The sequence below is a fragment of the Bos mutus genome, chromosome 25 (genome assembly GCF_027580195.1).
Source record: "Bos mutus isolate GX-2022 chromosome 25, NWIPB_WYAK_1.1, whole genome shotgun sequence".
Taxonomy (NCBI): Eukaryota; Metazoa; Chordata; class Mammalia; order Artiodactyla; family Bovidae; genus Bos; species Bos mutus.
In genome coordinates, this window is record NC_091641.1 from 2,957,482 (window position 1) to 2,984,512 (window position 27,031).

At 59.0% G+C, this 27,031-nt stretch overlaps 1 protein-coding gene across 1 annotated transcript; it reads left to right on the forward strand.

Moving 5' to 3' along the window:
• The first annotated feature begins 714 nt into the window (after nucleotides 1-714).
• Nucleotides 715-27,031, forward strand: FBXL18 (F-box and leucine rich repeat protein 18). Its single transcript, XM_070362073.1, has 5 exons — nucleotides 715-851; nucleotides 6,502-6,705; nucleotides 10,276-11,813; nucleotides 14,644-14,862; nucleotides 22,813-27,031. Exons 1-5 carry the CDS (start codon nucleotides 834-836, stop codon nucleotides 22,967-22,969), a joined length of 2,136 nt encoding a protein of 711 aa, XP_070218174.1. The 5' UTR covers nucleotides 715-833; the 3' UTR covers nucleotides 22,970-27,031.

Here is a 27,031-nt window from a genome sequence, read left to right on the forward strand (position 1 = left end):
AGCCAGTAGCCAGGTTTCAACTGTGTCCCCTTCATTTGCAAGCGGATTCTTATCCACTAGTACCACCACGGGAGTCCGATAAATGATTTTTAAATGCAAAACGTTACGGGTGAGAGCATATCATCTATACATTAATTTACCCAGAAAATGTTTATTCAGTGCCTATGTCAGGGAGTGCTCCGGGTACAGGGTGTCTACAGTTTATTGGGGGAGGACAGAAAAAAAAAAGATACAGTAGATCAGATGGTGCGAAGAGTTATGGAGAAAAATTGCGCAGGATAAGGGCAAGTTTAGGTGGGTGTTCGGGGGGATGGGGAGGAGGTAATTCTATTCTCTGAGAGACAGAGAGAGAGAAAAAAAGAGAGAGAGTGTGTGTGTGTGTGTGTGTGCGCGCGTGCCTGTGCGTGTTGATCGGCTGTCTGACAGGTGGTTTCTTAACTCTACAGACACCAAGAACAGCAAATGCAAAGGCCTAGAGACAAGAGAGTGCTCAACCGGCAAGAGGGGCCGCAAAACTGCAAAGGGGCGTGCAGTGCGCAGATGAGCTGGAGATGAGGTCGGAGAGCACGCGCGGGTCTGCCTGGCCTCGTGGGCTGAACCCGCGCCCTAGCAGGCCCTTTCCTGTGTGCCGCATCCAACATGGCGGCCACATGGAACCCGCCCGCGGGCGAGCGGAAGTGCGTGTCGGCGGGCGCCGGAAGTGGCAGATGGCCCCGCCCCCTACGCGGGTCTCTGTGGAGCCGCGGACGCGCCGGCTTTGAGCATCCCTGGCCAGCCAGGCGGGAGGCCCCGGAGCTGTGGCTCCGGAGGCAGCGGCTCGGCCCGCCTTCGACATGGCCAGCTCTGGAGAGGTACGGCCGGCGCCTCTCCGCCCTCCTCCCTATCCGGCGGCTTTGGCCCCGCTCGGTCCTCCCCACCCCGACTTCGGTTCCCCTGCGTCCTTTCCGTTTCGTTCCCTGTCCCGCTCCATCCTGCCCGTCCCCACCTCGGTTGGCTCTGTGCTTCCCATCCGGTCCCCCAAGCGCGGCCCCGGGCGGTCCTTCACACTCCGACCCTGGCGTCGGCCTGGCTTGGTCCTTGCTGCCCCGACCTGGCCTTGGCCTCGCCGGCTCCTTCCCTTCCCGTCCGTGGCCTTACTCGTTGCCCCATCCGTGACCCGTCCCGCCCCCTAGGACCTCACTCTGTCCCTGAAGGTGTAAGTTCTCTCAACCTTCGGTTTTCCTTCCCTTTCCCAGTCCCTCCTCCTGATGGGCAGACCTCTCCCCGCTCCCTGCTTTCCCAGAGTTTACGGCTCCTCTGCGCCTCCCCGGCCCTTTTCCCCTGCCCCGGGCCTTGGCTAGCTCTTGGAGCTCTGAGATGTTCCTTTTCCCTGCCTGCTTCCCATCCCATCCTTTGTCGCTGAATGTTCAGTTTCAGCCCAGCCCACTTTTCTCTGAGCCTGTTTGTTGTGTGACTTGCTGGGCGGGTAGTGGAGGAAAAGCCATTTCACCAGGGGGCCTTATGACTTAACTCTGAATCCTCCACAGTCTGGGTCCGACAGAGAATCCCGCCGAGTTCCTGTAATGTGGTGCAAGGTATTCTCTCTGTAGATTAGGGAGTGGGGGATCTGGACTCTGACTAGGGCCTTCCCATTTGCTGCTTCCTTCCTACTTTTATGTATACTTGTGTGCACCTGTATTTATGGCTATCGTCGGGGACCAGCAACCACTGAGTGAACTTCCTGAGTCTTATGGGCTTGCTTGTTCTCTGGGGAACTGGAGTAGATGGGGCATGGGTACACGGAAGGTGGCTAGGGTTACTGACAGCTCTTCAAGTGAATTTGGGTCAGAAGTGGCCCCTAGATTGAGAGGGAGGCTGTGTCCCCCCCCAACACACACACACTGGTGGTAGCAGTGAAGGGCCAGAGAGTACCAGCTCCCCCAGAAGAGTCATGGGGGTAGACTGGCTGTGTTAGCAGGTTCTGGTTACTTGCATGTGCTTAGTGTGTGGGGGGCAGGGGCGGGGGGGGAGGGCATGGAGGGCATCTGCTACTGTGGTCTTACGCGGTCCTGGTGCAAAGGCCCCTCTGTTTCTTGAAGTACATGTTGGGGTGCTGCCCAGTGAAGCCTCTTGTCACATCGTGAGCATCTCTTGGTTTGAGAAGAGAGAGGGGAGTCTTATTCTATCCTGGATGTGGAGATAAGGTCCCTTTCTCTGTGTTGTGCTTAGTTGCTCAGTCATGTCCGGCTCTTTGCGACCCCGTGGACTGTAGCCCACCTGGCTCCTCTGTCCATGGGGATTCTCCAGGCAACAATACCGGAGTGGGTTGCCATGCAGTCTTCTGGGGGATCTTCCCAACCCAGGGATCGAACTCAGGTCTTCCGCGTTGCAGGCGGGTTCTTTACCAGTTGAGCTACCAGGGAAGCCCCTTTCTCTGGGTGGATCTTATGATTGATTGATTGATTGATTGATGGAGATACAGTTTGCATACCATAAAATTTATATACTTTTAAAATATGTCTTTTTATTTTTTGGCTGCTCTGTACAGCATGTGAAATCTTAGTGCCTCGACCAGGGTTTGAACCTACATCCCCTGCAATGCAAACACGGAGTCCTAACCACTGGACTGCCAGGAAAGTCCTTAAAACTTACACTTTTCAAGTGTATAATGCAGTGATTTAAAAAAATATATTCACAGGGTTGTGCCACCATCCCCACTATCTGATTCCAGAATGGGGCAGTCTGATTTTGAGAGTCCTTGGTGGGTTTGAAATGCAGATGTCCTCCTCCTGTCCTTCTGAGGAGCTGGGCTCTGCACTTGTAATAGCTCTTCAAAAGATTCTGAAGCAGTGGTTCACTGACACCCAGTTCAGTGCCTCTTTCCACTGGGCATTAAAAGGTGATCCCTGTTCATGAGCTGTTCCTGGCCAAGTGAGGAGGCAGTACAACGCACCTGATGAGGCTGGAGGGGGTGAAGGGTGGCTGGGCCAGCGGTGGAGGAGCAGGGTGAGTTAAGTGTGTCTGGGGTGCTGGAAGGGCTTCTTGAGGAGGGAGCCTTTGAGCTGAGGTTTCCAGAGTAGCAGTTTCCCTTCTGTGGTGGGGGCATCATTGAGTGGAGGGAGCAGCTGTGCCAAGGCTTGGAAGTCCGACTGCTGGGTATTGGGGGCCATTCTGGAATTGCCAACTAGAGAAGCAAAGACTTACGAAGAGGGGCAGTGGGGCTTGCCTGGTTGGTCCAGTGGCTGACTCTGTGCTCCCAAGGCAGGGGGCCCGGGTCAGAAATTAAGATCCCACATGCTGCAGCTAAGAGTTTAATACTAAATAAATAAATAAAAATTTAAAAAGGCAACGTGAGAAGCATCCTTTCAGGTTGCTCCTTTGATTAAAAAACAGCATGACAGAGTTCCACACACTTGCAAAAGAATGTTGTAATGAATTTCCCTCTATGTACTCATCGGCCAGTTTTTAAACAATTCTTCTTGGAGTGTAGTTGGTTTAAACTGTTGTTGGTTTCAGCAAGGTGAATCAGCTCTATGTATATACATACCACTTTTTTTCAGGTTCTTTTCCCATATAGGTCATTAGAGAGTGTGAGTAGAGTTCCCTGTGCTTCATCGTCCAGTTTTAATAGTTAATACAGGACTGATCTTGGTTCGTCTCTGACCCTTGCACCCCCTCCTTGCCCCTTGGGTTATTTAGAGCACATCCCAGACACCTCCTCAGTTGATCTCTGAACCCTGCGATTTCTTTGGGTGCCTGACTATAAACAGTCAGACAGTGAACATCCTAGGAGGGGATTTTTTTACGGGGCCAGTACCTAGGTTTCAGCTTAATTTGGCTTAACTTTTTTAAAAATTGTGAAATATTACACATTCTGAAAAAGAACGTAACACAGTTTATCGAATAAACTCTTTGAGCCCCCACTCTTGAAGTGGTTTTCAGCGTGTAGTCCGGTGCTAGACGGCTGGTTCCCAGGTGTGCCTGATAAGGATCACCTGGCCCTGAGCAGGGATTTCCGGACACCCCAGGAAGCCCCTTGCTGGACCCTACCGGAAGCCCCTGTGGCCCTTTTCCGGTGGTAGAGGGCGGGGCGGTCTCGGGCTCAGCCAATCAGGCCCTGTCTTGCGTATCCTTGCCCTCTGACCTCGGGCTACTTACCTGACTTTTTTTTTTTTTTTGTAAAGATGGAGGGTGGGACTGCCTCAGTTTCCCGTGCTGAGAACACATTCTCCGGAGAGGCAGAGGGAAGCAGGAACGTGTGTATTTGGGTGTGCGTGGACGTGGGCCTTGTGCGGCCCACGTTTTTATTTGGCGAATGAAGAAGCGAGAGGCCTCCTGTCTTCCTCCGGGTGGAGTCGCCTGTGTGCTGTTGCCTCCGCAGAGCCTTTCCTGGGGGGCTGGGTAGGGGTGGGGGGGTGCCTCGGTTCCAGGGAGAAGACTCTATTGGTGCAAACCCTGGGCCTCCTTCCAGCATGGGCCTTCGGGAGACCAGGGAGAACCGATCTGCTCTGCTGCCTGGGCGGCTGCTCCTCACACAGGCCCGCCGCCCCGAAAGCCCGTGCCTGCCCGGGGTGGAGCGTGGGACGCTGGCCTCGGGACAGCTCTGGGGGGTGCAGCACGTGGAGAACACGATCTCGCAGCATGTGCTGGGGCTGGACGGAGGAAAACGCTGGTCAACTCCTGCTTTGTTGTGTGTGTGTGTGTGTGTGTGTGTTTTAATGTAATTTCTGGGTGGTAGCCTTAACTGCGGAAATTATATGATGCTGACGTACCTGAGACAGTTTTCCCCTGTGTTCTCTTTGCTCTGCAGCGGCATTCTTTCTTTGATAAATCTGCGAATCGCGGGGGGAGGTCAGAAGGGGTTAGCCTCGGGTTGCTCGGCGGAATTGAGGCCCAGCCCTTCCGTCTTGTCCCCCAGGAGCCTGGCACACCGAGCTCGCCTGATAATGATCACCGCTGGTTCCACCCGCTTTCGGGAGACGAAGTCCCTCGGTCTAGGGTGCGGTCTGCGAATCTGATTTTTAACAGATGTGCCTGGGCGATTCCAGATACTTGGACCTGGGAAATTTCTCAGGGAAGTAATGTATGGTTCGAAAGAGTGGACCCAGAATACAGCGACCCAGGGCAACTTGTGGACTTGGGCCTGATGGCCGCCTGCTGCCCTGGTAGTGGTGGGAGGAAGGAAAGAAGGAAGAGAAGGCAAATCTGGCTGCCGCCCCTCAGGAGAACGGGAAAGTGGGAGGGGCCGGTGCTGGTAGGTCGGCAGTGGACGTGCAAACGTTTCTTGCCCTGGCCAGGGCTTGGCTTGATGCAGAGGCCAGAGGGGCGTCGCAGTCAGAGCTCCCAGGAATCCCCTGGTGCCTGCATGGGGTACGCAGAGAGGCCCTTCCTCCCGGACTTAACGGTTGCCATGGCAGCAGCACGGCTTTCCAAGCCTTGACGCTTCCATCCTTGGCAAGTATTACCAGCAAAGAAGCAGGCTGGAGAAGGTGGGGCTGGTAGACAGAATCATTGGGCAAGCCAGTAGAAATAGTTCTGGGTACTCTACTGGGAATGTCACAGAGGCACCCCACTCAGGTCGGTTTAGAGGCAAGAGGGTCCTTTCCGGAAGTGTTGGAAAGATACAGGGATGCCTCTCTCCCACCGCCCCCCCCCTCCAATGGGCTCTTCTTAGAGAATCCCAGTTCCCCTGGCCTTGATTCAGGGATTTCCTGTCACACTAACAGAGGCCTAGTCCCTCTCCCTCTTGGTTGTACAAGGCACTGATCAGTAAGATGGGAAGCCCACATTTGGGCAGAAAATCTTTTGTTGATTTTTGCAAAAAGAAAATGAAACAGTAAGACGTGTGGACATCTTACTGGAAATACCAACAAGGGTTTCTAACCAGAAGTGGAGAGAAGCTACGCTGTCTCCATTGTTTTTTATGAATCTTTAAGATTTTTAAATGGCATTGGTCTGGTTGGTGCTGCTGCTTAATTATGAGGGCTTCATCATTTCGTTCTCTCCTTTTACTCGTCCTTAACAACAGCGCTGAGAGGTGCCCATCTGGCGCTGTTCTGAGGAGCTGATACACAGTAACTCCTTAACCTATCACAGTGATCCTGGGGGGTGAAGACCAGGTGTCATTATTTCTGGATGGAATTCACCTGCCCAAGGGTTTTAAGACTGACACTCTGGGCTAAGGAGGAGAAACCGCAGCTTTCACCAACGACAGCCTCAGCTGATGGTCGTGAGTTGAGTCGGAAACCTGCCAGACTTGGCTGAGGAACTTCGGTAGGAAGAAAAATCTCTCTTAAATTAAAAAAAAAAAAAAAATTGAAATTTCATTTAGACTCTGTTATGTTCAAAGAGAGATCCTGGTGTGCAGATTGGAAAGGGAGCTTTTAGAGAATGTCCAATGTCTCTTGCTCTGTAGTTAAGAGTTTTGGTAACAGCTCCTCCCCACAGACCACGGCGAGGACTTCCCTTGGCTGAGGGCTGCCCTTGGAGATCCCATGGAAATTTGGTGCCCCTTATTTTCAGGACACGTGCGATGACAGCGACACGGCCCCGGTGGCAGACAGCGCCCACCTGCTGGGCTTCTCCGACGAGATCCTTCTGCACATCCTGAGCCATGTGCCCAGCACGGACCTGGTTCTGAACGTCCGGCGCACCTGCCGGAAGCTCGCAGCGCTGTGCTTGGACAAGAGCCTCACCCACACGGTGCTGCTGCAGAAGGACTACGAGGTGAGGGGCCCGGAGGCAGCGTCTGGCGTGGGGGCAGAGGTGGGGAACAACCGAGGTGCCCCGCTGAGGCCTGGGGTGCCTGCTGCTGCTGCTAAGTCGCTTCAGTCGTGTCCGCTCTGCGACCCCATAGACGGCAGCCCACCAGGCTCCCCCGTCCCTGGGATTCTCCAGGCAAGAACACTGGAGTGGGTTGCCATTTCCTTCTCCAATTCATGAAAGTGAAAAGTGAAAGTGAAGTCGCCCAGTCATGTCCGACTCTTAGCGACCCCGTGGACTGCAGCCTACCAGGCTCCTCCGTCCATGGGATTTTCCAGGCGAGAGTACTGGAGTGGGTGCCATCGCCTTCTCCGGGTGACGAAAGCTGGGGGCGCAGGGACTCTGCTGGCGATCCAGTGGTCGGGACTCCACCTGCAGTGCAGGGGGTGCGGGTTTGGTCCCTGGGGGGGAGCTGAGAGCCCCGCCTGCCTTGCAGCGAAAGAACCAGAACATAAACAACCAGGGCAATGTTGTAACACATGCAGTGAAGACTTTTCCAAGGTGAAAAGCCTGGGGCCTAAAAGTATGGCTGTTAGCCACCTGGGCCAGGGTGTAGGTGAGGGGGGTGTTGTTCTGGGAGGGTCTTAGGTCCTGGCACCAGGCCAGGAGGGAGACGGATTTCCAGGTTGAGAGTTACCCAGGAGTGGACTTGCAGACCCATGAAAGGTGTTGGGCTCTCCTGTGAAGTTGAGCACAGTTGGAGGCACCACCTCGGCCCCCAGCCGCAGCCCAGAGTTGAGGTTGCCTGCATCCTCCCCAGTGCTTGATGCTGTTAGTCTTTCTGGTGGTAACCATCCTGATGCACGGGAGCTGGTATCTCTTTGAGGGTTTAACTTGGTTTCCCTGATGAAGGACGCTGTGACTTCTACTTTCATCAGCTGCAAGGGCGATTTGTGTATCGTCTCAGAAGTGTCTGTGCAAGGCTCTTGCCCACTCATTATTGTCTGTCTTTTTCTTAATGAGTTTTGGGAGTTCTTTGTATGTTCTGGTGCGAGTCCTTGATCAGATGTATTGTGACTGTTTCCTCACAGTCTTTGGCTTGCCGTTTCATTTTATTAGCAGTGTCTTTTGAGGAGTGTAAATTTTGCATTTTTTTGTTACTCGGTCGCTAAGTTGTGTCCCACCTCTTTGCAATCCCATGGATTGCAGCACACCAGGCTTCCCTGTCCTTCACTGTCTCCTGGAGTTTGCTTAAACGCATGTCCATTGAATCGGTGAGGCCAGTCTTTTGAAGAGTGTAAGTTTTTTATTTTGCTGATGTCCAGTTGAATTTTTGAGTTCCTGTTTTTTGTATTCTGTTGAAAAAAATCTTTGTGAGACCTGAGGTCGTGAAGATTTCCTCCTGCTGTCTTCTTTCGTCTTTTTATCTAACGTTGTATTACTTTTAGGTGTACATGGTAATGGTTTGCTGTTTGTATGCAGTGGGGAATGATCATGTCGAAGTAACAGTAGTACCTTATGGAGGTATAATTGTTTTTTCTTGGACGAGAACTTTTAAGATCTTCTCTTGCAGCTTTCACATATGCAGTATGTTTGCATCTTTGTGATAATGATGTGGGGTTATTAGCTATGGTCCCTGTGCTATACTTCACATCCCCAGGACTTATTTTGTAACTGGAAGTTTGTGCCTTTTGATTATCCTCTCCCTCCAAATCACCAATCTGTTCCCTCTATCTATGAGCTTGGTTTTAAAACTTCCTGTCTTTTATGGAAGTCTAGTTGACTTACACTATTATATCACCTTCAAGTGTACAACGTAATGATTTGATATTTTTCTAGATTACACACCATAGAAAGTTATTATAACATTATTGACTCTATTCCTATACTGTAGGAGTTTTTTTTAGCTCCACATATAAGTGAGGTCTTACACTGTCTGCCTTCCTCTTAACTGAGTTCACTTAGTGTACTCACTTAGCTCACTTGGTGTAATGCTCTTAAAGCCCATCCGTGTTGTTGCAAATGGCAAGACCTCCTCCTCCTCTTTTTTCTGACGGGAATGCCACACTGCGTGTCTCAGGCTCGTCTTCCTTCTCCGCTCGTCTACTGATGGACGCTCAAGTTGCTGCCATGCCTTGGCTGTTGTCACTAACACTGCTGTGAGAAGGTGGTGCAGAGAACCTTTTCGAGTTAGTGTCCTTGCTTGCTTTGGGTAAATGCCCACAAGTGGACGTGGTAGACCATTTGGTAGTTCTATTTTTAATGTTTTGAGAAGCCGCCATACTGTTTTCCACAGTGGTTGCATCAGTTTACATTCCCACTAACAGTGTCCAAGGGTTCCCTTTTTACTGCATCTTGGTCAACGCTTGTTATTTTGGTCTTCTTGATGATGGCCATTCTGTCAGGTAGGTGTGAGGAGTTTTTTTTTAATTTAATTTAATTTTTTTTGGCCGCGCAATGCAGCATGCAGGGTCTTAGTTCCCTGAGTAGGGATCGCTCCCTGCACTGGGGTCTCAGCTACTGGAGCACCAGGGAAGGCCTTACCTGGAGTGTTTAGAATGTGTCTTTCACCTGTGCGGTTCCAGCTGTGGACATCGCTGTAGAGAAGTGATCATGTGCACGAGCCTTACATACACAGACGCTCCATGCTGTGTTGTCGGAAGGCCGTGGTAGTCGCTGGGCCCACCAGCGGGCTGGATGTACTGTGGCTCCCTGACCGTCCAGGCCAGGTTTTTGAGGAACATGTAACCATGTGAATGTGCACGTGATGTAAAAGAAAGCAAGGGCCAAAGCCCGCTTTCTGGACACGATTCTACTGTATGATTTGAAAGAAACCCACACAACACGAAACTTCCCTTCCTAACCATTTTAAGCATACCATGCTGTTAGCCCTAAGTACATTCACAGGGTTTCGCAACCATCGTCACTCTTTCTGAAAGTCTTTTTAATCGTCTTAAACAGAAGTGTTGGAACTATTAGGCAATAGCTCCCATTCCCCTTTCCCCAGGCCTCTGGTAGCCTCTGTTCAGCTCGCTCTCTCTGGTCTTGCCTTTTCTGGATCTCACATCAGTGGGATCAGACAGTATATGACCTCTATGACGGGCGTCCTGGAGCATTCCGTCCTCAGGGCTTGCCCCGTGCTGTCGCAGCAGCCGAGCTTCATCATTCCTCGCTGTGTCGAGCAGAATCGCACTGCGTGGACAGACCCCACTGCCTTATCTGTTCAGCGGTCAATGGAGAGCTTGGGTTGTTGCCATTTTTTCGATTGTTGTGAACGGTGCTGCCGGGAGCCGGGGTCTGCTGGTGTCGGTCCCAGCCCTGCTTTCAGTCCTCTCGTGTGCACACCTGACCGTGGACTTGTGGGTCACGAGGTGACTCTGGCTCTTCAGGGGATCCACCAGACTTTTCCCCAGGGGCTGCCCCACTTTCCCTCCCGCCTGGCCGGGGCTCTGAGTGCTGGCGGGAGGTGAGTGTGCGGGGAGGGATGAGGCGGCTCCCTGACCGTTGGGGGGAGGATGCGGGCTGGGGGATGAGGGCAGAGTTGATGCTAGTGCCTTCAGCCGCTCTCTGTCCCCCTCTCCCCGCCATCCGCAGGCCAGCGAGGACAAGGTGAAGCGGCTGGTGAAGGAGATCGGCCGGGACGTGCAGCAGCTCAGCATGGCCGGCTGCTACTGGCTGTCGGGCACCACGGTGGAGCACGTGGCGCGCTGCCGCGGCCTGGTACGCGTCAACCTGTCGGGCTGCCCCCTGACCTCCCTGCGCCTCTCCAAGGTGCTGTCAGCCCTGCCGCACCTGCGCTCCCTGGCCATCGACGTGAGCCCTGGCTTCGACGCCAGCCAGCTGAGCAGCGAGTGCAAGGCCACGCTGAGCCGTGTGCGGGAGCTCAAGCAGACACTGTACACACCCTCGTATGGCGTGGTGCCCTGCTGCACCAGCCTCGAGAAGCTGCTGCTCTACTTTGAGATCCTGGACCGCACGCGGGAGGGCGCCGTGCTCTCGGGCCAGCTCATGGTGGGCCAGAGCAACGTGCCGCACTACCAGCACCTGCGCGTCTTCTACGCCCGCCTGGCCCCCGGCTACATCAACCAGGAGGTGGTGCGCCTCTACCTGGCCGTGCTCAGCGACCGCACGCCCGAGAACCTCCACGCCTTCCTCATCTCCGTGCCCGGCAGCTTCGCCGAGAGTGGGGCCACCCGGAACCTGCTGGAGTCCATGGCCCGCAACGTGGCCCTGGACGCCCTGCAGCTGCCCAAGTCTTGGCTCAACGGCTCGGCCCTCCTGCAGCACATGAAGTTCAGCAGCCCCTTCTACTTCAGCTTCAGCCGCTGCGCCCTATCTGGTGGCCACCTCCTGCAGCGCGTCATTGACGGTGGCAGGGACCTGCAGAGCCTGGCCGGCCTGAACCTCAGCGGCTGCGCGCACTGCCTGGCGCCTGACTGCCTGCTCCGCAAGGCGGAGGACGACATCGACCCCGCCATCCTGGAGGCGCTGGTGGCGGCCTGCCCCAACCTGCGGCACCTCAACCTCTCAGCCGCCCACCACCACAGCCCCGAGGGCCCCAGCCAGCACCTGTGCCAGCTGCTGGCCCGGCTGCCCCGCCTGCGCTCCCTGTCGCTGCCCGTCTGCGCCGTGGCCGACTCCCCGCCGCGGGCCGACCGTGCGCCCATACCGCCCACCATGCGTGCGGTGCCCCGCGGTTTCGGCAAGAAGGTCCGCATCGGCGTGCAGTCCGCCCCCTTCCCCGGGCCGGCAGGCCCCCAGCCGTCCTCGGTGTTCTGGTCGCTGCTGAAAAACGTGCCCTTTCTGGACCGCCTGGAGCTGATCGGCTCCAACTTCTCGTCCGCCATGCCGCGCAACGAGCCCGCCATCCGCAACTCCCTGCCGCCCTGCAGCCGGGCGCAGAGCGTCGGGGACGCGGAGGTGGCTGCCATCGGCCAGCTGGCCTTCCTGAGGCACCTGACGCTGGCCCAGCTGCCCAGCATCCTGACGGGCTCGGGGCTGGTGAGCATCGGCCTGCAGTGCCAGCAGCTCCAGTCGCTCTCGCTGGCCCACCTGGGCTTGATGGGCAAGGTGGTCTACATGTCTGGCCTCTCAGACATGCTGAAGCACTGCAAGCGGCTGAAGGACCTCAGGTGAGGGGCCCCGCTGCAGCCTCCAGGGCACAGAGGGGAGTGCGGAGTGTGGCCTTGAGTTTGGCGAGCGTGTTTGCCTTCCTGCCGCATGCCTGCCAAGACGGAGGGCACAGGCCTGAGAGTCTCGAGGGCCGGGGGCTTGACCAGGGACTGACGGTGTGTAGTGGGGGGTGTTGGGGTGTGAGTTGGAGTGACAGCGGTTGGTGGCATCCTGGCAGAGCACACAGGAGGCTGTGCTCCTGAGCCCGGTCTGGGACATCGCCCTCATCGCTGGCGGTTTGAATGCCTGTGTCCCAGAGGCTCGGGCGCTGGTCAGAGAGGGGCCTGAGCCCCTGCCTGTGCCCACAGAGCCTTACGGAGCAAGCTGTGGAGGCCAGATCCTCACTGGGCGGAAGGGCGAGGGACGACGGGGGCGGGGGTGCCACACACACCCTGCCCCAGGGCACAGCCAGTCATGGCAAGTGCCTCTTCCTCCTCCTCTGCCCTGCTGCCCTGGCCGCAGACACTGCTGGTCACTCGCGCTGAGTTCGGCTAGCCCTCCAGTGCTGGCAGCCTGCAGGTGGAGTGGATGGGCCCCCCACGCCCACCACACCTGCCATGAACACCCATGACAGGGGCATCTCTGGGGACGGACCTGGAGGTGGCGGGCATGTTAAGAGAAAAATAGAAAAGTGTTGAGGAGTCTGTGTGTACCGCGTGCTCTCCTCGCTGCTGCTTGAGCAGCGAGGTCCCCAGTGGGAAGCGAGGTCCCGCATCGCCACCTAGTGGCCGAGGTGCTGCAACGTGTCCTTCGCTGGCTGGCGGCATCTCCATCCTGCAGGCGGCCAGGGCGCGGGTGGGGGGTGATTGCAGCCCAGCAGTGCTAGGTTAGGGCTTGTTTCCCTGCTCCAGTGTTCCCATTTTCAGCAGCCCTGCCCCTGGGGGCTTCCTTCCTGCCAGACCCGGAGAGAACGTGAGGCCTTTCAGAATCATGCCCAAAGGGACCCCCGTTCCCCACGGTTTTAGGAGCTTAGGACTTCTGTTTACATGTGATTAAAGCCCCCAGCTCCCTGCTGCGTTTCATTTCAAGGCCTGGTGACTCCCGTGTGGGACAGCTCTGAACAGACATCCCGTCACCTCAGACCTGATTTTAAAGTTGCTTCCCTGTCCTGTCTTGTCCGTGTCCCTGGGCATCAGGAGGCTGAGTGCTGGCCCTCGGGCTCTTGTCTGGGGAGGGGGAAGACAGCCCCTTCCCCATGTCTGCCTCACCCAGGGCATCACTGCGTTCAGAGCGCTCAGGCTCTCCTGACGCTTGGAGGCTTTCTGCCCCCAGCACAGGCCTACTGCCTCTGCGGGGAGCGGGCTCAGGGGGTCTTGCTGCTTGTCCTGGAAGCCTCTCTTTTGATGACGACAGCCCATGGCTGCAGATCAGCTTCTTGGGGGCTGCCCGGGAAGTCACTCTCAGTTTACCAGGCAAGACGGTTTTGGGGTTCCCTGTGGGTCTTACATGTTGATGGAGGTCTTGCCAGCCTCCCAGGCCCACCGAGAGTGTCAGTGTCTGTCCCAGGTGTTACACCATGTTTGTGCTGGGGGTGGTTTGTGCAGTGCCTGGGCCTTGGAGGTGGGGGTGGCTGGACCCAGAGGGCTCAGGACTATGTCACCCCAGGTGTGGTGGTGTCCCCACAGTGTGAGCATGGCCTGGCGCAGGGCTGTCCTGTGCCTTCCTCCCGGCCCTCGTGCTAACAGGGAGGGTGAGGGCCCACAACGGCCCGCACAAAGGCCCCCAGAGGCCTGGGTGGCTGGTTGAGAGGGAGCCTTGCCTGGTGCCCACTCGCCGCCCTTTAAAGCATCCTCCTGGTCAGTCATAGGGGGCAGACGTAGCTCTCTGAGCTGCAGTTTCCTGCAGACGTGCCCGAATCTCCATCATCCCATGAAGCCCTTCTCGACCACCACAGCGCCTGTGCGCTCTCTGCCCGCTCTGGGCGGATGTCTCTGGCCGGCCTCTCCCTCTTGTGTTGCCAGCCTTGAAGTGGCTCGGGCCACGTGACCGTGGACTCCCCCAACAGTCAGAGCGAGGTGTCAAAGCTCAGGTGACAGCCCAGCATGTCTGAGAAGTGCCGCTGGGGCCTGGTTCTGATCCCCAAGGACGACCCTTATTAACAGTTTTCCTTGTGGGAAGCTTTCGGGTGGACTGGATCCATGCTGACCTCTGTCCGTGAGGCCGCCTAGGACTTCCTGTATGATTTACCAGGAAATGATCTTAAGCTCTGCTTGTGCCCCAGCTCCCTGCCCCGGGCTGCTGTGCCCGTGTCCTGGGGCTGCCCTGACAAACGACCACCAGCTGGGTCACCCAAGACAACAGGGCCATCCTCTCACAATCAGGAGGCCAGAAGTCCCAGGTCAAGGTGGGTGGGAGCCTGTGCCAGGCCTGTCCTTCAGCCTCTGGTGGCTGCAGGCAGTGTGAGCATTCTTAGGGTCGTGGATGTATCCCTGCAGTGCACCCCAGCTGTTGCAGAGCCAGCTCCCTGTGCCGTCACGTGGCTTCTCAGGGACCGGTCATTGGACCAGCTCCTGCCCCAGTCCTGCGTGCCCTCATCTCAAGTCATTTGTGTCTGCAAAGACCCTGCTTCCAAACACGGGCCCTCTCCCCCGGCGCCCCGTGCAGGTCCCGAGGGTGTCACTGCAGCACGTCTTCCGGGGCCTGGTGCAGCCGGTCCCCGCACCCCTCCCCATCCTCCTGGCTCTCAGGCGCTCTGAGAAGGCAGTGCAGCCGCAGAGCGAGCCTGCTGGGCCTGTGGGCCCCCGGACAGGAGCCCTGTCGTCTCATGCCGCATGTCCTGTCTCCCCGCAGGTTGGAGCAGCCCTACTTCAGTGCCAACGCCCAGTTCTTCCAGGCGCTGAGCCAGTGCTCCGCGCTGCAGCGCCTCTGCCTGGTGTCGCGCAGCGGGACGCTGCAGCCCGAGGCCGTGCTGGCCTTCATGGCGCGCTGCCTGCACGTGGTGGTGTGCCACCTGTTCACCGGCGAGTCGCTCAGCACCTGCCGCAGCCTGCAGCAGGCCCTCCTCCGCAGGTGAGTGCGCGGGCCCCTCGCAGGCGGCAGGACCCTCCTCGTCGTCATCCTCCGGCTTCTCAGGAGTTCCCCGGGGGACAGCTGTCAGAACCGGGCACCCACGTGGTGCCACCCGTCACCCTTCAGCCTTAGGCTCCGGGCGTCGTTTCCCCATCACGTCGTTTTTCTGCACGGGTTCGCTTCAGAGCCCCTGTCACGCCTGGTGGGCCGTCTTCTGGAGAGCTCTGGGCCAGCCGGGTGCCTGGGGAGGCTGCTTCCAGCCCTGCCTCACACGAGGACCTCTGCCCCCTTCTTTCCTGAGAGCCTCTACCTCGAGCAGCAGAGGCCTGGCTCTTGTCCCTGTGCTGTTTGCTGACTTGTCCTCGTCCCCAGCCTCCCACCCCCACCCCGCAGTGTGCAGGGTCCTAGAAGTGATAGGGCGTGTCCAGGAAGTGGCTCGGTTTCGTGCTCTCTGCATGGCCATCCCACACCTAAGCGTCCCTGTGGGTGGGAGAGCCCCTGGCCCACAGCCTCGCCCATGCGAGACGCTGCCAGATGCCTGGGGCTCCTGGGCGAGCCTGTCCTCGCACCGTGAGTCTGTGCGGTGTGTTTCCAGGGAGCATCGTTTCGCATGCCTGTTGCCGGGCTGCGTCTCCTTGTTTGTGGCCGATCCCCTCATTCCTGGCGGGCCCTACTGTGGGGCTTCCTCAGGGAGTGGCGGCGCTTGGGGCCGGTGAGCCCAGAGTGCGGCCGCTGTGCCATCGCCTGCCGTGGGCCCGCCTCTCCGCTGCTGGCTTTCCCTACCATCGGTGTTCACTGTGGACGCAGGTTACGGCTGTGGGTCCAACAGCCTCCCCTGCTACCCTCCTACGCCCCAAGCTTCCTCTTAAATCTGCCACTTGCCCTGGCCCCTGGTCCGAGAACGCAGGCAGCAGAGCCTCTTGGTTGGTGTATAAAACGCAGCTCCGTGGGCTTTGAATGACAGCTGCGGGGAATCTCCGGGGCAACTGCCAGACATGAACCTGACCCCTGCGTGCACAGAAAGTTCAGAGACTCCTGTAGAGGCTGCTCCCGTGGGTGCTAACCTGAGCACGTGGCAGCTGCCTTTGGCCAAGTAAGCGTGTGCTGTCGGTCTAGCAGGAAATGGTGAACTTGGCTTCACCGGCAGTTTGTAGGGAAGCAGTTAAGTGAAGCGATGTCTGCAGGGTCCACTCCGGGGGACACTCCGGATCCTGTGACCTCTCACCTATGCACTCCGGAAGCTCTCTCTGGCGCTCCGGAAGTTCTCTCTAGCGCTCCGAAGTTCTCCTGGTCCCTGGGGTCCTCAGTGAGGGCGTTATGTCAAGTACAGAGATCCTTCTGGGGTTTCTAAGCCTTCCAGCGCACACTGGAGAAGTCAGGGTTGGAGGTGGAACCTAAGTCTCAGAGAGGTTGACTGCAGTGCCCTCTGATGGCTGTGCGCCTGCCAGCCGGGCCTGGTGAAGCCCTTCCCGACGCTAAAGACTTGTTTTTCAGTAAGTGTGCTAAGTCGCTTGAGTCGTGTCTGACTGTGTGTGACCCTATGGACTGTAGCCTGCCAGGTTCCTCTGTCCATGGGGTTCTCCAGGCAAGAATACTGAAGTGGGTTCCATGCCCTCCTCCAGGGGATCTTCCCAACGCAGAGAAGATGGTATTTTTAAAAGATCTTTAAATATGTGTAACCTAAAGTTTCTGACTTTAACTGTTTCATGGTGTGCGGTTAGCGGCACCGAGCACGTTCACAAAGGGAGCCTCGTTCTACTTTTGTTTCTGTGGACTGTACAGACATCTTTTCAGTCTCCAGTTTTCCATGTCTCTGCGTTGGTTCAGATTTAGAAGCAGCAGGCGTTTGCGGGGCTGTGGGTCAGGGCGGAGAGCTCACAAGATTCTGCCTTCTCGTGGGTGTGTGTGTCCCCCTTGCCATCCGGGCCTTTGCAGAAGGTGTGCGGTGTGTACACACCAGGCCGTGTCCTTCCCTAGTGGGTCCTGGAGTTTGACAACCGGTCCAGCAGGAACGTGTATCGGCTCTCAGGACTGGAGTGAGGGCCTGGAGCAGCCCTTCCTGGGGAGGGGGGTCTGCCCCGAGCGGGTCCCCAGGGGCATGAAGCGCTTAGGCCCCCTGGAGAGGAAATGTGGTGACGTGGCAGTGCCCCTGGCGGCCGTCGAGTGTGGCCCTGGGGGTCCCAGCCCCCTCCTCCCAGATCTCCACGCCCCGCGGATAGGGGAACGTGATGGAGGAGGCCAGGCTGGTCACAGAATTACAGACGTGGCATCAGCCAGGTCTCCGGAGTCATAGGGCTCAGGCCGCCCCACCAAATGGTCCTTATGGGGTCGCCGGTCCTTGCGGTTTGCTGTCGCCTTCCTCAGGAGAAATCCTAGCAAGGGTTTTCTCCTCCCTGGTGTTCATGATCTTTCTAAAAACAGACCGTAAAAAAAATAAATAAAAATAAAAACAGACCGTGGATCAAGCTGTTTTCAAGTGGAAGCTCCCCTTGGCTCCCCCAGCCAGAGTGGCCAGCAGTTCTAGGGAGTCGTTATGTGCTTTTGTGCTGATTTTGCTGAGTTAACGCTCCACCAGGGGTGTCTCTGTGTGTCGTTAAAGTTGCACACATTCCGTTTTAAGGACGTTGTGGTGGCTCTGGCCTGGCCTTCACAGCTGACTCTGCACTCGTGACTCCCCTTTCTCTCAGGCCTGCGCCTGGGAGCCTGGAGAAAGGCCGGGGTTGTGGGGGGCACTCCCCACTCACCACTGTGTCTCTGCCCTCGGTGTCCGGGCCTGAGGTCGACGTTGGCTGGGTGGATTTCCTGGGCGCAGGCTGGGGCCATGCTGGGGACCCGCTGAGCAGCTGAGGTGCCTGGAGCCCTGTGCGTGCTGGAGCGTGGCCCCGCTGTGGGCTCCCCCTGCCATGTCCTGCCTCTGTGGTTCCCGCCGCCCCAGAGCCCTGTGAGCTGTGTGCCCCGAGCCCCAGCACAAGTGGGGAGACCGAGGCTCCGAGAGGCTGGAGGTATAGCGGGACCCGCGCTGGAAGGACACGTCTGTGTTCCTGCAAGGCCTCTGCTGCGGGGCATGGGGTCCCGGCTGCGCTTCTGCGAGGCACCCAGCAGGTGGTGCCTTGGCTCAGGGTGATGGCGCTGGCTTCAGGCATCACAGCAGGACGCATTCCACCTGGGATGACGACCTGGAGGGGCTTGTCGCCACCTTTTCTCACGTGGTGCCCTGCCTCAAGCTCAGAGGATTACTCAAGCACCTGCCCACTCACCCGCATGCCTCTGAGGCCCAGTGGTTACGATTCCAGGCTGTCACTGCCATGGCTGGGCTTCCATCCCTCATCGGGGCACTGAGATCCCACAAACCACCCGATGCAGCCAAAACAACAAAATGAGGAGAAACAAAACAAAAAGTCATGTACGGAAAATGACCTGCTGGCCCTGTTACAGGTAGAGATCTGAGTGTCCTGGCCTGCCTGCACAGCAGAGGGGGCGGGCCCAGACACAACCTTCACACCAGGCAGATGTCCGAGGGCGCGGGACAAAGAAAGGACCCAGCCTCCCCTGTGGGAAAGGCAGGAAGAGCCCTGCTTCTGGAAAGTGCAGGGCAGGCTGTGGTCTGCTCTGGTATGGGTGGTGGTGACCTCCTGGAGGGGGGTGGCCGCAGAGTCTTATGTGGGCGCTGGTCACACGGGGCCACACGGCCCCTGGAGCACGTTGGTGCAACCCTTTCCACCCCTTCAGGCAAAGCCCACTCGTGTTAGTGGAAGGAGGGGACCACCTGTCACCGGAGGCGGGTGGGCCAGCTCTGTGGAGGCTGAACTCACAGCCTCGGCCCAGCCACGCTCCAGGCTCCCGCCTGCAGCTGGGCCTGAGGCAGGGTTCACACCAAGCCGGGCCTGAGGCAGGGTTCACGCCAAGCTCTTCCTGGCGGAGGCAGCGCTGTTTGTTTTTAGCAGAAGACGGAACACAACCCAAGAGAACAGCAGTAGGACTTGCTGTTCAGTCCGTCAGTCGTGCTTGACTCATTTGCGACCCCATGGACTGTAGCCCGCCAGGCTCCTCCGTCCATGGGATTTCCCAGGCAAGAACACTGGAGTGGGTTGCTGTTTTCCTTCTCCAGGGAATCTTCCCGACCCAGGGATTGAACACACATCTCCTGCATTGCAGGTGGATTCCTTACCACTGAGCCACGTGGGAAGCCCCCCATTTGTAGGAGACTGGGAAGTAAATTATGATGCATCAAGCCAATGTAACGAAGCGCAGCCTGTAAGAGACTTGGGGTCCCCACAGGGAAGCTTTCAAGGCGTGTCTCAGACAAAAGCAGGGGCGTACGCTGTTTCTCTCTGGCGCCTCTCGGAGGTGTTTCTTGAAGGCTGTGAGAAGTCTGCCGTGTTGGTCCTGGAGGTGTCTGTGTTGGGGGAGAGGGGAGGTGCCCCAGGGACACCCCAAACCAGCTGCTCTGTGTTCTGCTTCGCCCCGGCCCGCCTCCTTCGGGCCTTTCTGGTGACAGAGCCTCACACCGAGTTACCAGCTCCAGGGGCCCAAGCCCATGGGTTTACGATCCTGTTCCTCCACATGGGCGGGCGGCCAGTGAGCCCTGACACGGAGGGTCTCTCCCTGCCCACTTCTCTGCACGAGGGTGGATCCAGGCTGCCCCAAGGGGCCCTAGGGGTCCCCGCAGGCCTGGCAGGGAGCTCAGAGGGCATGCCCTGCACACCCGCCTGGAGCGCATCTTGAGTTCTGAGAAGCTTTAGTAACTGTTTTATTCTTGGCCACTGCCCACCTCCCTGCTTCTTGAAAATCCCTGTTACAGCGAGAGTGGTTTTATAAAAGGTCTTATGACTTTGGCTTTTCTATAAGACTTTTATCTGGGTGGGGCAGCAGGGGGACCCGAGGCTGCCAACTTTAATTTCTCTCCTAGTTTCTCAGGCCAAGAAGCAAGCCAGCAGGTATTACTCAGGCCCAGAAGCAAGCCAGCACTGCTGCCAGGCTGAGGCCCCAGCCGTCCCCTCCCGGAGCCCTTCCAGCTCCGAGGCACCTGCAGGGCCAAGCACGGAGACCGAGGTCCCTGGGGCCCCCTCGTGCACTCGCGGACCGCGGGCTCAGAGCTGCCTGCACGGGACGCCCCTCTCCATGTCCGCTGGGCCGCAGCCGGGCCTGAGGTCCCGGGGCTGTGGCCGCCCCGTCGAGTCCTGTGTCAGCAGCGACCTTGGGGCTCAACCTCCCCGCCAGCCGCCTCCCCATGTCAGCCACAGGCAGACGCACCGCAGGCTGCCCCTCCTCATCCGCCCACCCCCGGTCGCTCTGCAGCCGCGTCCCCTTGGGTCCTTGCTGTGGCATCCGAGTCTGCTGTGGGCCCATCTTTTGACATGTTGACGTGTTCGTGCCCTGGGATCCAATGGCCCTGTTTCTGGAATTTATCCTGAGGAAACGGCTCAAGCGCGTATATGATTATACTGTGTGAAACGAAGCTTACCAATATGGTTGTGGGAAGGGGTCCCTAAACCGTGTCCCCGGGGGAAGCGGCCCGCTGGCCGGGACGGGACCATGGAGGAGGTGGTCCCCGCCCGGGTGCTTTATTGCCTTGGGCGCAGGTTGGTCACAGCCCCGAGGACTGAAGGAAATTCACCAAACCCGACTCAGGCTGTCTGTGTCCTGAGACGTCGCCAGGCCGCGTCCAGGAGGAACGTGCTCAGCACAGAAGGAGAGGGTGCGTTGGCGCCACGGGAGGGGCTGGGGCCCCTGCGCTCACCTTACATTTCGGCGTGTTTTCTCTCTGAACACAACAATGGTTTTAAGACAAGCAAAATCTTGTCTGCTCCCTGGAGGCTCGGAGAAGGCATTTGGGGCAGCTGAGCTTCTCAAGCACCCAGAGGCCCCTTGGAAATCCCCTGGTGTGTGTAGAAAGTTTTCGGTGTGGCTCCTCCCTTCCGACCGCTGCAAGTGCCAGAGAGTCAGTCTGGTTGAACTTTCTGAAGCTCTGTATCTTGTTGGTGCCCTCGGGCCCCCCAGGAGGGACGGCATCCAGGGTGGCGTCTCCTCTCGCCATCTAGAGCTTTTGTTGCCCCTTGTGGGGGCCAGGTGGCCGAGCTCGCAGATGCCAGGTTCAGAGTGAGTGTGGACTGAGCTCAGGCTCCAGGCACCCTACGTCTTTCTACCCTAGATGAGATCCAGGCTGGCAGTGAGGGGAGGCAGGGGCTTCCCCGCCTCTGCTGCCCAGGATGGTGTGGGGGTTGCTGAGGGTGGACCTGGGCATGGGGGCGGCGGTGCCCAGGTGGGGGTGCCCAGGAGGACACACACACCATGCCTGGAGGTGAACCCATCAACCTGGCAGGCCTGGTTTTTGTCCTTGCAACCTCAGGCTGCATGCAGCTTTGGGTCTTTCCTCTCGCGATGCGATTCGCCCTGGTCAGGGTAGCGGCCCTCAGAGGTGGCCTCCCCTGCTGTGGCTCATCCGTCTGGTTCCGAACATAGGGGACAGCAAGGAATTTAATTTTCTTGCCTTGTATCGATTTACTCCAGTCTCAAACCACACTTGAATTGTACACACAAACATTACAAGCCATGTGCAGGTGACCCCGCAAAACCCGTGGATCGATGGCTCTCCACACGAGCCCCACCAAGAGCCCGTCTCCCCGCCCCCGGGAAGGGAGAGGGGACCTCAGCCCCACCCTCGGAAGGAGCGATTGCTCTCCCTGCTGCTGCCCCTCGTCCACGTTTTGTCCACGCTTCACTCTGCGTGGGGACGGTGAGACTCCAGCTGGGAGGGCGTGTGGACTCCTTGGTCTGGGAGGTGCCTTTCAGAGGTATGAGGGCGACTGAGCACCCCCCAGCCCCCGCTCTGTCAAGATCAGGGCTGACCTGGGTGCTGACCCCAGAGAAAGCCTTCGGAAGGACGTCGGTTTACTTGGGGCAGGAGTCGCATGTCAGGGCTGCTCTGAAGGGGCAGCTGCCTTCCGGGCTCCGGTGAGAAGTTAATCCCCTTCGGCATCTTGACGGCGGCTCCATAAGAGCCTCGGGGAGGCAGGTGGGCAGGCAGGCATCTTGCATGCACGTCCCACACCTGAGAATATCTTGTTTCAAGTCAAGTAGATCGCACAGCAGGCTTGCAGGTGAGGACTTGCCCACGAGGTTCATGGTCACAGACGCTCCCACCAGGAGCAGAACACGGTGCTCAGAACCGGAGGCATTTCCTCAGCGTCTTTATTGCCGCAACATCAGGTTTTACGAATGGCTTTCTGGCGTTCAGTTTGCACATGTCGAGATCCTGTGCAGTGCCGCTGCGGGGATTGAGGGAAGCTGGGGCCGCCGTTTCCTCATCCCTTGCAGCAGGCGTGGGCTGGGGGCGGCCTGGCTTTAGCTCTGGCCAATTGTGTGGCCACCTTCTTGCCTCTCGCCCTTCGCAATAATATGGGATGGAAGTTCCTCCCGTGACCAGAGGCACCTTGGCTTCCGGGTGGGAAGGGGGCGGTCACCTCGCTGGCCAGGGGCTGTGGGGAGGTGACCTGCGGTGACATCTTGTCAGCTGCAGCGCGGTGCCCGGCCCGGCAGATGCTCCTTGTAAACTGTCCCCCGCCCCACGGGGTGGAGCCTGGCGCCCAAGGCTGCACGAGGTGGAAGGCTGGTCTGAGGTGCCCGCAGAGGTCCGGGGCTGGCGGCAGGCACTGGGGCATGTCCTCCCGGCAGAGTGACGGCGTCACATGACTTGGGAGTCGGTGTCCTTCTGGAAGGTCTGTGTGTGCACAGGGTTGGCCGCCTGGCCCCCGTCCCTGCCGAGTCCTGCCTGTGCAACCTCGGTGCTGCGGCTCCCTAGTGTCACCTTCAGGGACCTCCCCGCTGCCCCGGGGAGACGGCCTGCTCGGACAGTGGGAAGGCCCCCGCGCACACTCCCGCGTCAGCCGCCGCACCTTGGGGACACGGCCTGTCTGTGCGCGGCCTGCTAACAGCTTCCCTCTGGTTCAGTTTCCAGGCGGAGCGGCCAGCGCTGAACGTCGTCGTCTTCCCCCTGCTCCACGAGGGCCTGACCGACGTGATCCGGGACGTGCCCATGGTGCACCTGGATGAGGTCACCTTGTTTAAAAGCAGAGTGGCCGAGGAGCCCCCCAACCTGTGGTGGTGACGGGAGTGGGTGCCTGGCGGCAGCCACAGACCCAGGACAGCCTGGACAGGCGTGTGGCCTCCCCCTCAGCCATAGCTGCTGTACCTGCCCGCCACCCGGGCCCGCACCCCCAGGCTCCCAGGGGGAAGGAAGCCACCTCCCGGGCTGTCTCGTGCGCCCGCCCGGCCCCTGAGCGCTTCCTTGTGAGGACTCCACCTCAGCGCCCCTCGGCTGAGATGGGGGGGAGGGAGGCGAGGCCGGCTGGCCGGTGACCAGGGGCCCGGCGGGGGTGCCTCCAGGGGTGCGGACTCACTGGAGCCAGGTCCCAGAGCCCCGCATGGCCCCAGTGCCCCCCACCCAGGAGCGTCCCTTGACTCTGTGTTGCTGGTCGGCGGCCTCCAGGCTCTGGGGAGGGGCAGAGGGGAGCTCCAGGTGTGTGGCTGCAGTTTGGGGCTCCCTTCTTCCTGTTAACCCGGTTTTGTCTCCGGTTCCTTTCCAGCCAGACGACATCAGGCAGGTTGAGGCCAGCAGCGGGTGGCCGGGCGTCCCCGGCTGCACGCGGTCACGGCCACCGGCTTTGGAAGCTGCAGGTCCCTGTTTCTGGGGAAATGTAGGCAGACCTGCTTCGTTAGAAAAACTTGAAATATCAGAACCCAGAAAGGACGTGTGAGGCCGGAAAGGCAACCCCATTACCCTATTTCAGAGAGCTGTGTTTAGCACTTTAAAAAATGGCACTGCAGCTATTCCCAAAATGGGGGGTGGGGGGCAGCCTCCCCATGTCCCAGCCTCACACCCTGGGGTCACCGGGTGCCTCTGCCTTGTCACCCCGAGACTCTCCCCCAGAGCCATCACCCCCACGGCTGGTGGGCTTCCAAGGGCGCCGGTTGGGGTCCCTGCACCCAGAGGCTTGCCCCGACACCCCTGGTGACGCTCCTGGAGATGTCCCAGGAAGGCTGGGTGGCGTCAGGGGGCCTTCCAGCCGGGGGCTGCTGGGTCTCCAGAGAGGCTGCCTCCCCAGAGCCCGGGGCTGGCCTCCTTCCCACTCTGGGTTGGGCATGCAGTCTGCCAGGCCCGCCTCGCCGCTGCTGCCCACCTTGGCTGCTGTCTGCTCCGTGGCCCCCAGCCTCGCTGGCTTCCTGCTCGGTTGCACATGCTGGTTGCCCCCGTTGCGTGTCTCTTGTCCTGTCGTTCGCTTGTTGAAGGGACCTGGACCCTGAGCCCACATTCACCTGCCCTTCCCGGGGTCCTCCTGGGGCAGACAGTTCAGCAGCCCTCCCCCCACCAGGCCCAGGGGATCAGGAGGCCTTCGGAGGGCAGAAGCGTGCCTGGGGTCAGGGTCCCGGACGCACACACGCCCCCAGCGCTCCGGTCAGTCCTCCGAAGCACCATCTGTCTGGCGGCCTCCTGCCCCATGGCCCTGGCCCTGCTCTCGCCTCCCTGCACTGGGCAGACCGTGTGTTTGCACGTGGAGCTGGGCTCCTCCCCCACCCTGTGGCTTTCCTGCTGTGGGTGCCGTTGTCTGCTCTGGAGCGTGGGGTGCCCCCTTCCTTCCCCAGGTGCCGCTGGCAGTTTTCTGCCTCCTGCCTGGAGGGACCAGCGTGCCGGCTGCTCCAGGGGAACGCCTGGGGCCCTCACCCCACGCTCCTGGCTGGCTCCTCTGGCATCCTCGCAGGTTGCAGGCCAGACCGCCCCAGGCCCCGGAGAGACAAGGCCACATGCTGTGAACGAGGGTCTGAGAGGTGGTGGGATTCCCCCCCGCTCCATTCCTGGGCATTTCTGTCGGATGCACCTAGAGACCACCTGCAGGGCCATCGGGAAGGTGGTGTGGGGACTGACCGCTTCCCTCAGAGCAGGGCTGTGGCCAGCTTCAGCCTGACCAGCCGGGGGACTTGGCCCAGGATGGGGGCAGGAGACCCAGGGGCCCTGGTACTCATGTCTTCATCCACAGCAGCTGGACTCAGGCCAGAGACAGACCTTCCCACTGGGACCCTCCCCGCAGGCAGCCATGGTTCTCATAAGCAAGCGCTTTCAACCAACAGCCTCGTCTGTGCCAGCCAACAGGGCTGGGAGGGGCCGTTCACGGGAGGCTGGGGGCGAGCTGCCTTGGAAAGCAGCCCCCTGAGAGGGGGCTTGTGTTTCAGTGTCCCCCGACCACGCTTTACTTAGAGCAAGCGTTTCCCCGCTCCTGCAGCCGGGACAGGACGCACCAGATGTCAGTAACGTGCTGATTCTCACTAAGTGCTGCTTTGGCACCGTTGTTAATTGCAGTTTATATTCTGCAGCGTTTTATGCTGGGAGAAGAACCCACCCTGATGGTCCCCAATTGGCGGAACTGGGCTGTTAAGCGGCGGACCATATGCTGCCTGCGGAGAGGGGCCTGGTCAGCTCTGGGGCCTGCGCGTGCACGCATGTGTGTGTGTGTACCCGTGTGTGCTGTGTGCGTGGAGCGTGCGTGTACATCTACGTGCCTGCACGTGTGAGTGTAGTCAGCCATGTAAGGGTTCTGTTCGTGGTGTGCACACGAGTGTGGGAGCACACGTCTGCATGATGTGTGTGCGTGGTGTGTGCGAGACAGACACCGGGGAGCGGGGAATGAGGGAGGAGGGGACCCAGACGGATGTTTGTGTCTTTGTTAACAAGAGACCCCAGCTGGCCTCCGGAAGCCGCCCCTCTGCCGGTGCCCCGCCCTCAGACCCGAGGCCCCGCCCAGACCCAGAGGCCCTGCCTGCTTCTGGGGCTGGGCTCTGCTAAGTCAGTGCCTCCAGGCAGCCCGGCCACCTGCCCGAAGGCGATCCCGGTCCGGAGGCCTGTCGGCTGCCTTTCGAGGACCTGGGAAGACAGGACCGAGGGTCCCTTTTCCAGGTCTCCAAGGGCTTCTCCTCTCGGGCCTGGGGCTGAGGTGCCCTCTTCCGGTGGCTCTGCAAGGCTGGGTGTTTGAGATGATGCTCCCTTGACCCCCTGCCCAGCCCCACCCTGAGACGGGATCCGGGGCCCCAGGAGCAGAAGTTTGGCAGATGCCTGGCCTGGGGAAGTGGGGCCGGGGTGCCCGGGTCTCTGCTGGCCGGAGGGCCTGAACCCAGCGGTCACAACCTCATTGCCCTGGTGGTCTCCTGGTGCATGGCCAGGATGGTGGCGGGTCCCAGTGCATACCCTGCCAACCCGCCCAGCCTGGCAGCGGGGGGCCTGCCGGGATGGGTCCTCCCTCCCGTCCCCCTCTGAGCAGCACCGGTCAGCCTGCTGCTTCCTCTCGGCCTCCCTGTTCCGTTAAGATTTGCAAAGTGCTGAGACCTTGGAAAAAGAAGGAGGATTGGTGGGTGAGGATACTGGAGTGTGGCCCCCACTGAGGGAGACGTGGACGCCGACGCCTGTGGTCCTCGTGGCCTCGGCCCTTGGCCCCCTCCCTGTGCGGAGGGGCTCAGGGCACAGGATTCTGACGAGCAGTGTCTCCGGTCTGCCGGGCGTGATGAGCAAACACCCACAGAAACTCACAAACCCCAGGTCCCACACAGGCTGACCAGCGTCGTTTTAATTACTTTCTGAAGTTTTTTCAAAAAACTCTGAAGTATGAGGTCTTGCATTAATAGCACAGGGTTGGGGCACCAGCTGTACCAGACTCCAGGCCAGCAGTACCCAGAGGCTGCCCTGCTGTGCCCACCGGGGGAGCGAGGGTGTGAGAGCGGTGGGGGTGGGCAGAGGGCTGTGTGCAGGTGTGTGCTTTTGCCTGTGTGCCGTGGCACGTGACACCCCACGGCCATTGGTTGCCTCCAGCCAGTTCCTGGCTGCCACTCGACTACTGCCCGCCCGCCCATCTGACCACTGCCTGCCCCTCTGGCCAGAGAGTCCCGCTCAGCACAGGATCGGTAGTGAGGGGGTGGGGTGGGGGGTGCCAGGGTGTCTCACAGCATGTCTGTATGTGACCAGGTGCTAAGTGACCGAATTTGCGTCACCTGCCTTTCAATGACAGACCTCTTTGTCCTTTGGTGAAGCTGCTTCTGAATTTTGTGTTCCAACTTACATTTCGAATGGGTATTTTCATGTAAATTTGTGGCATGTCAAAAGTTTCAAATAAAGTGGAATTGATTT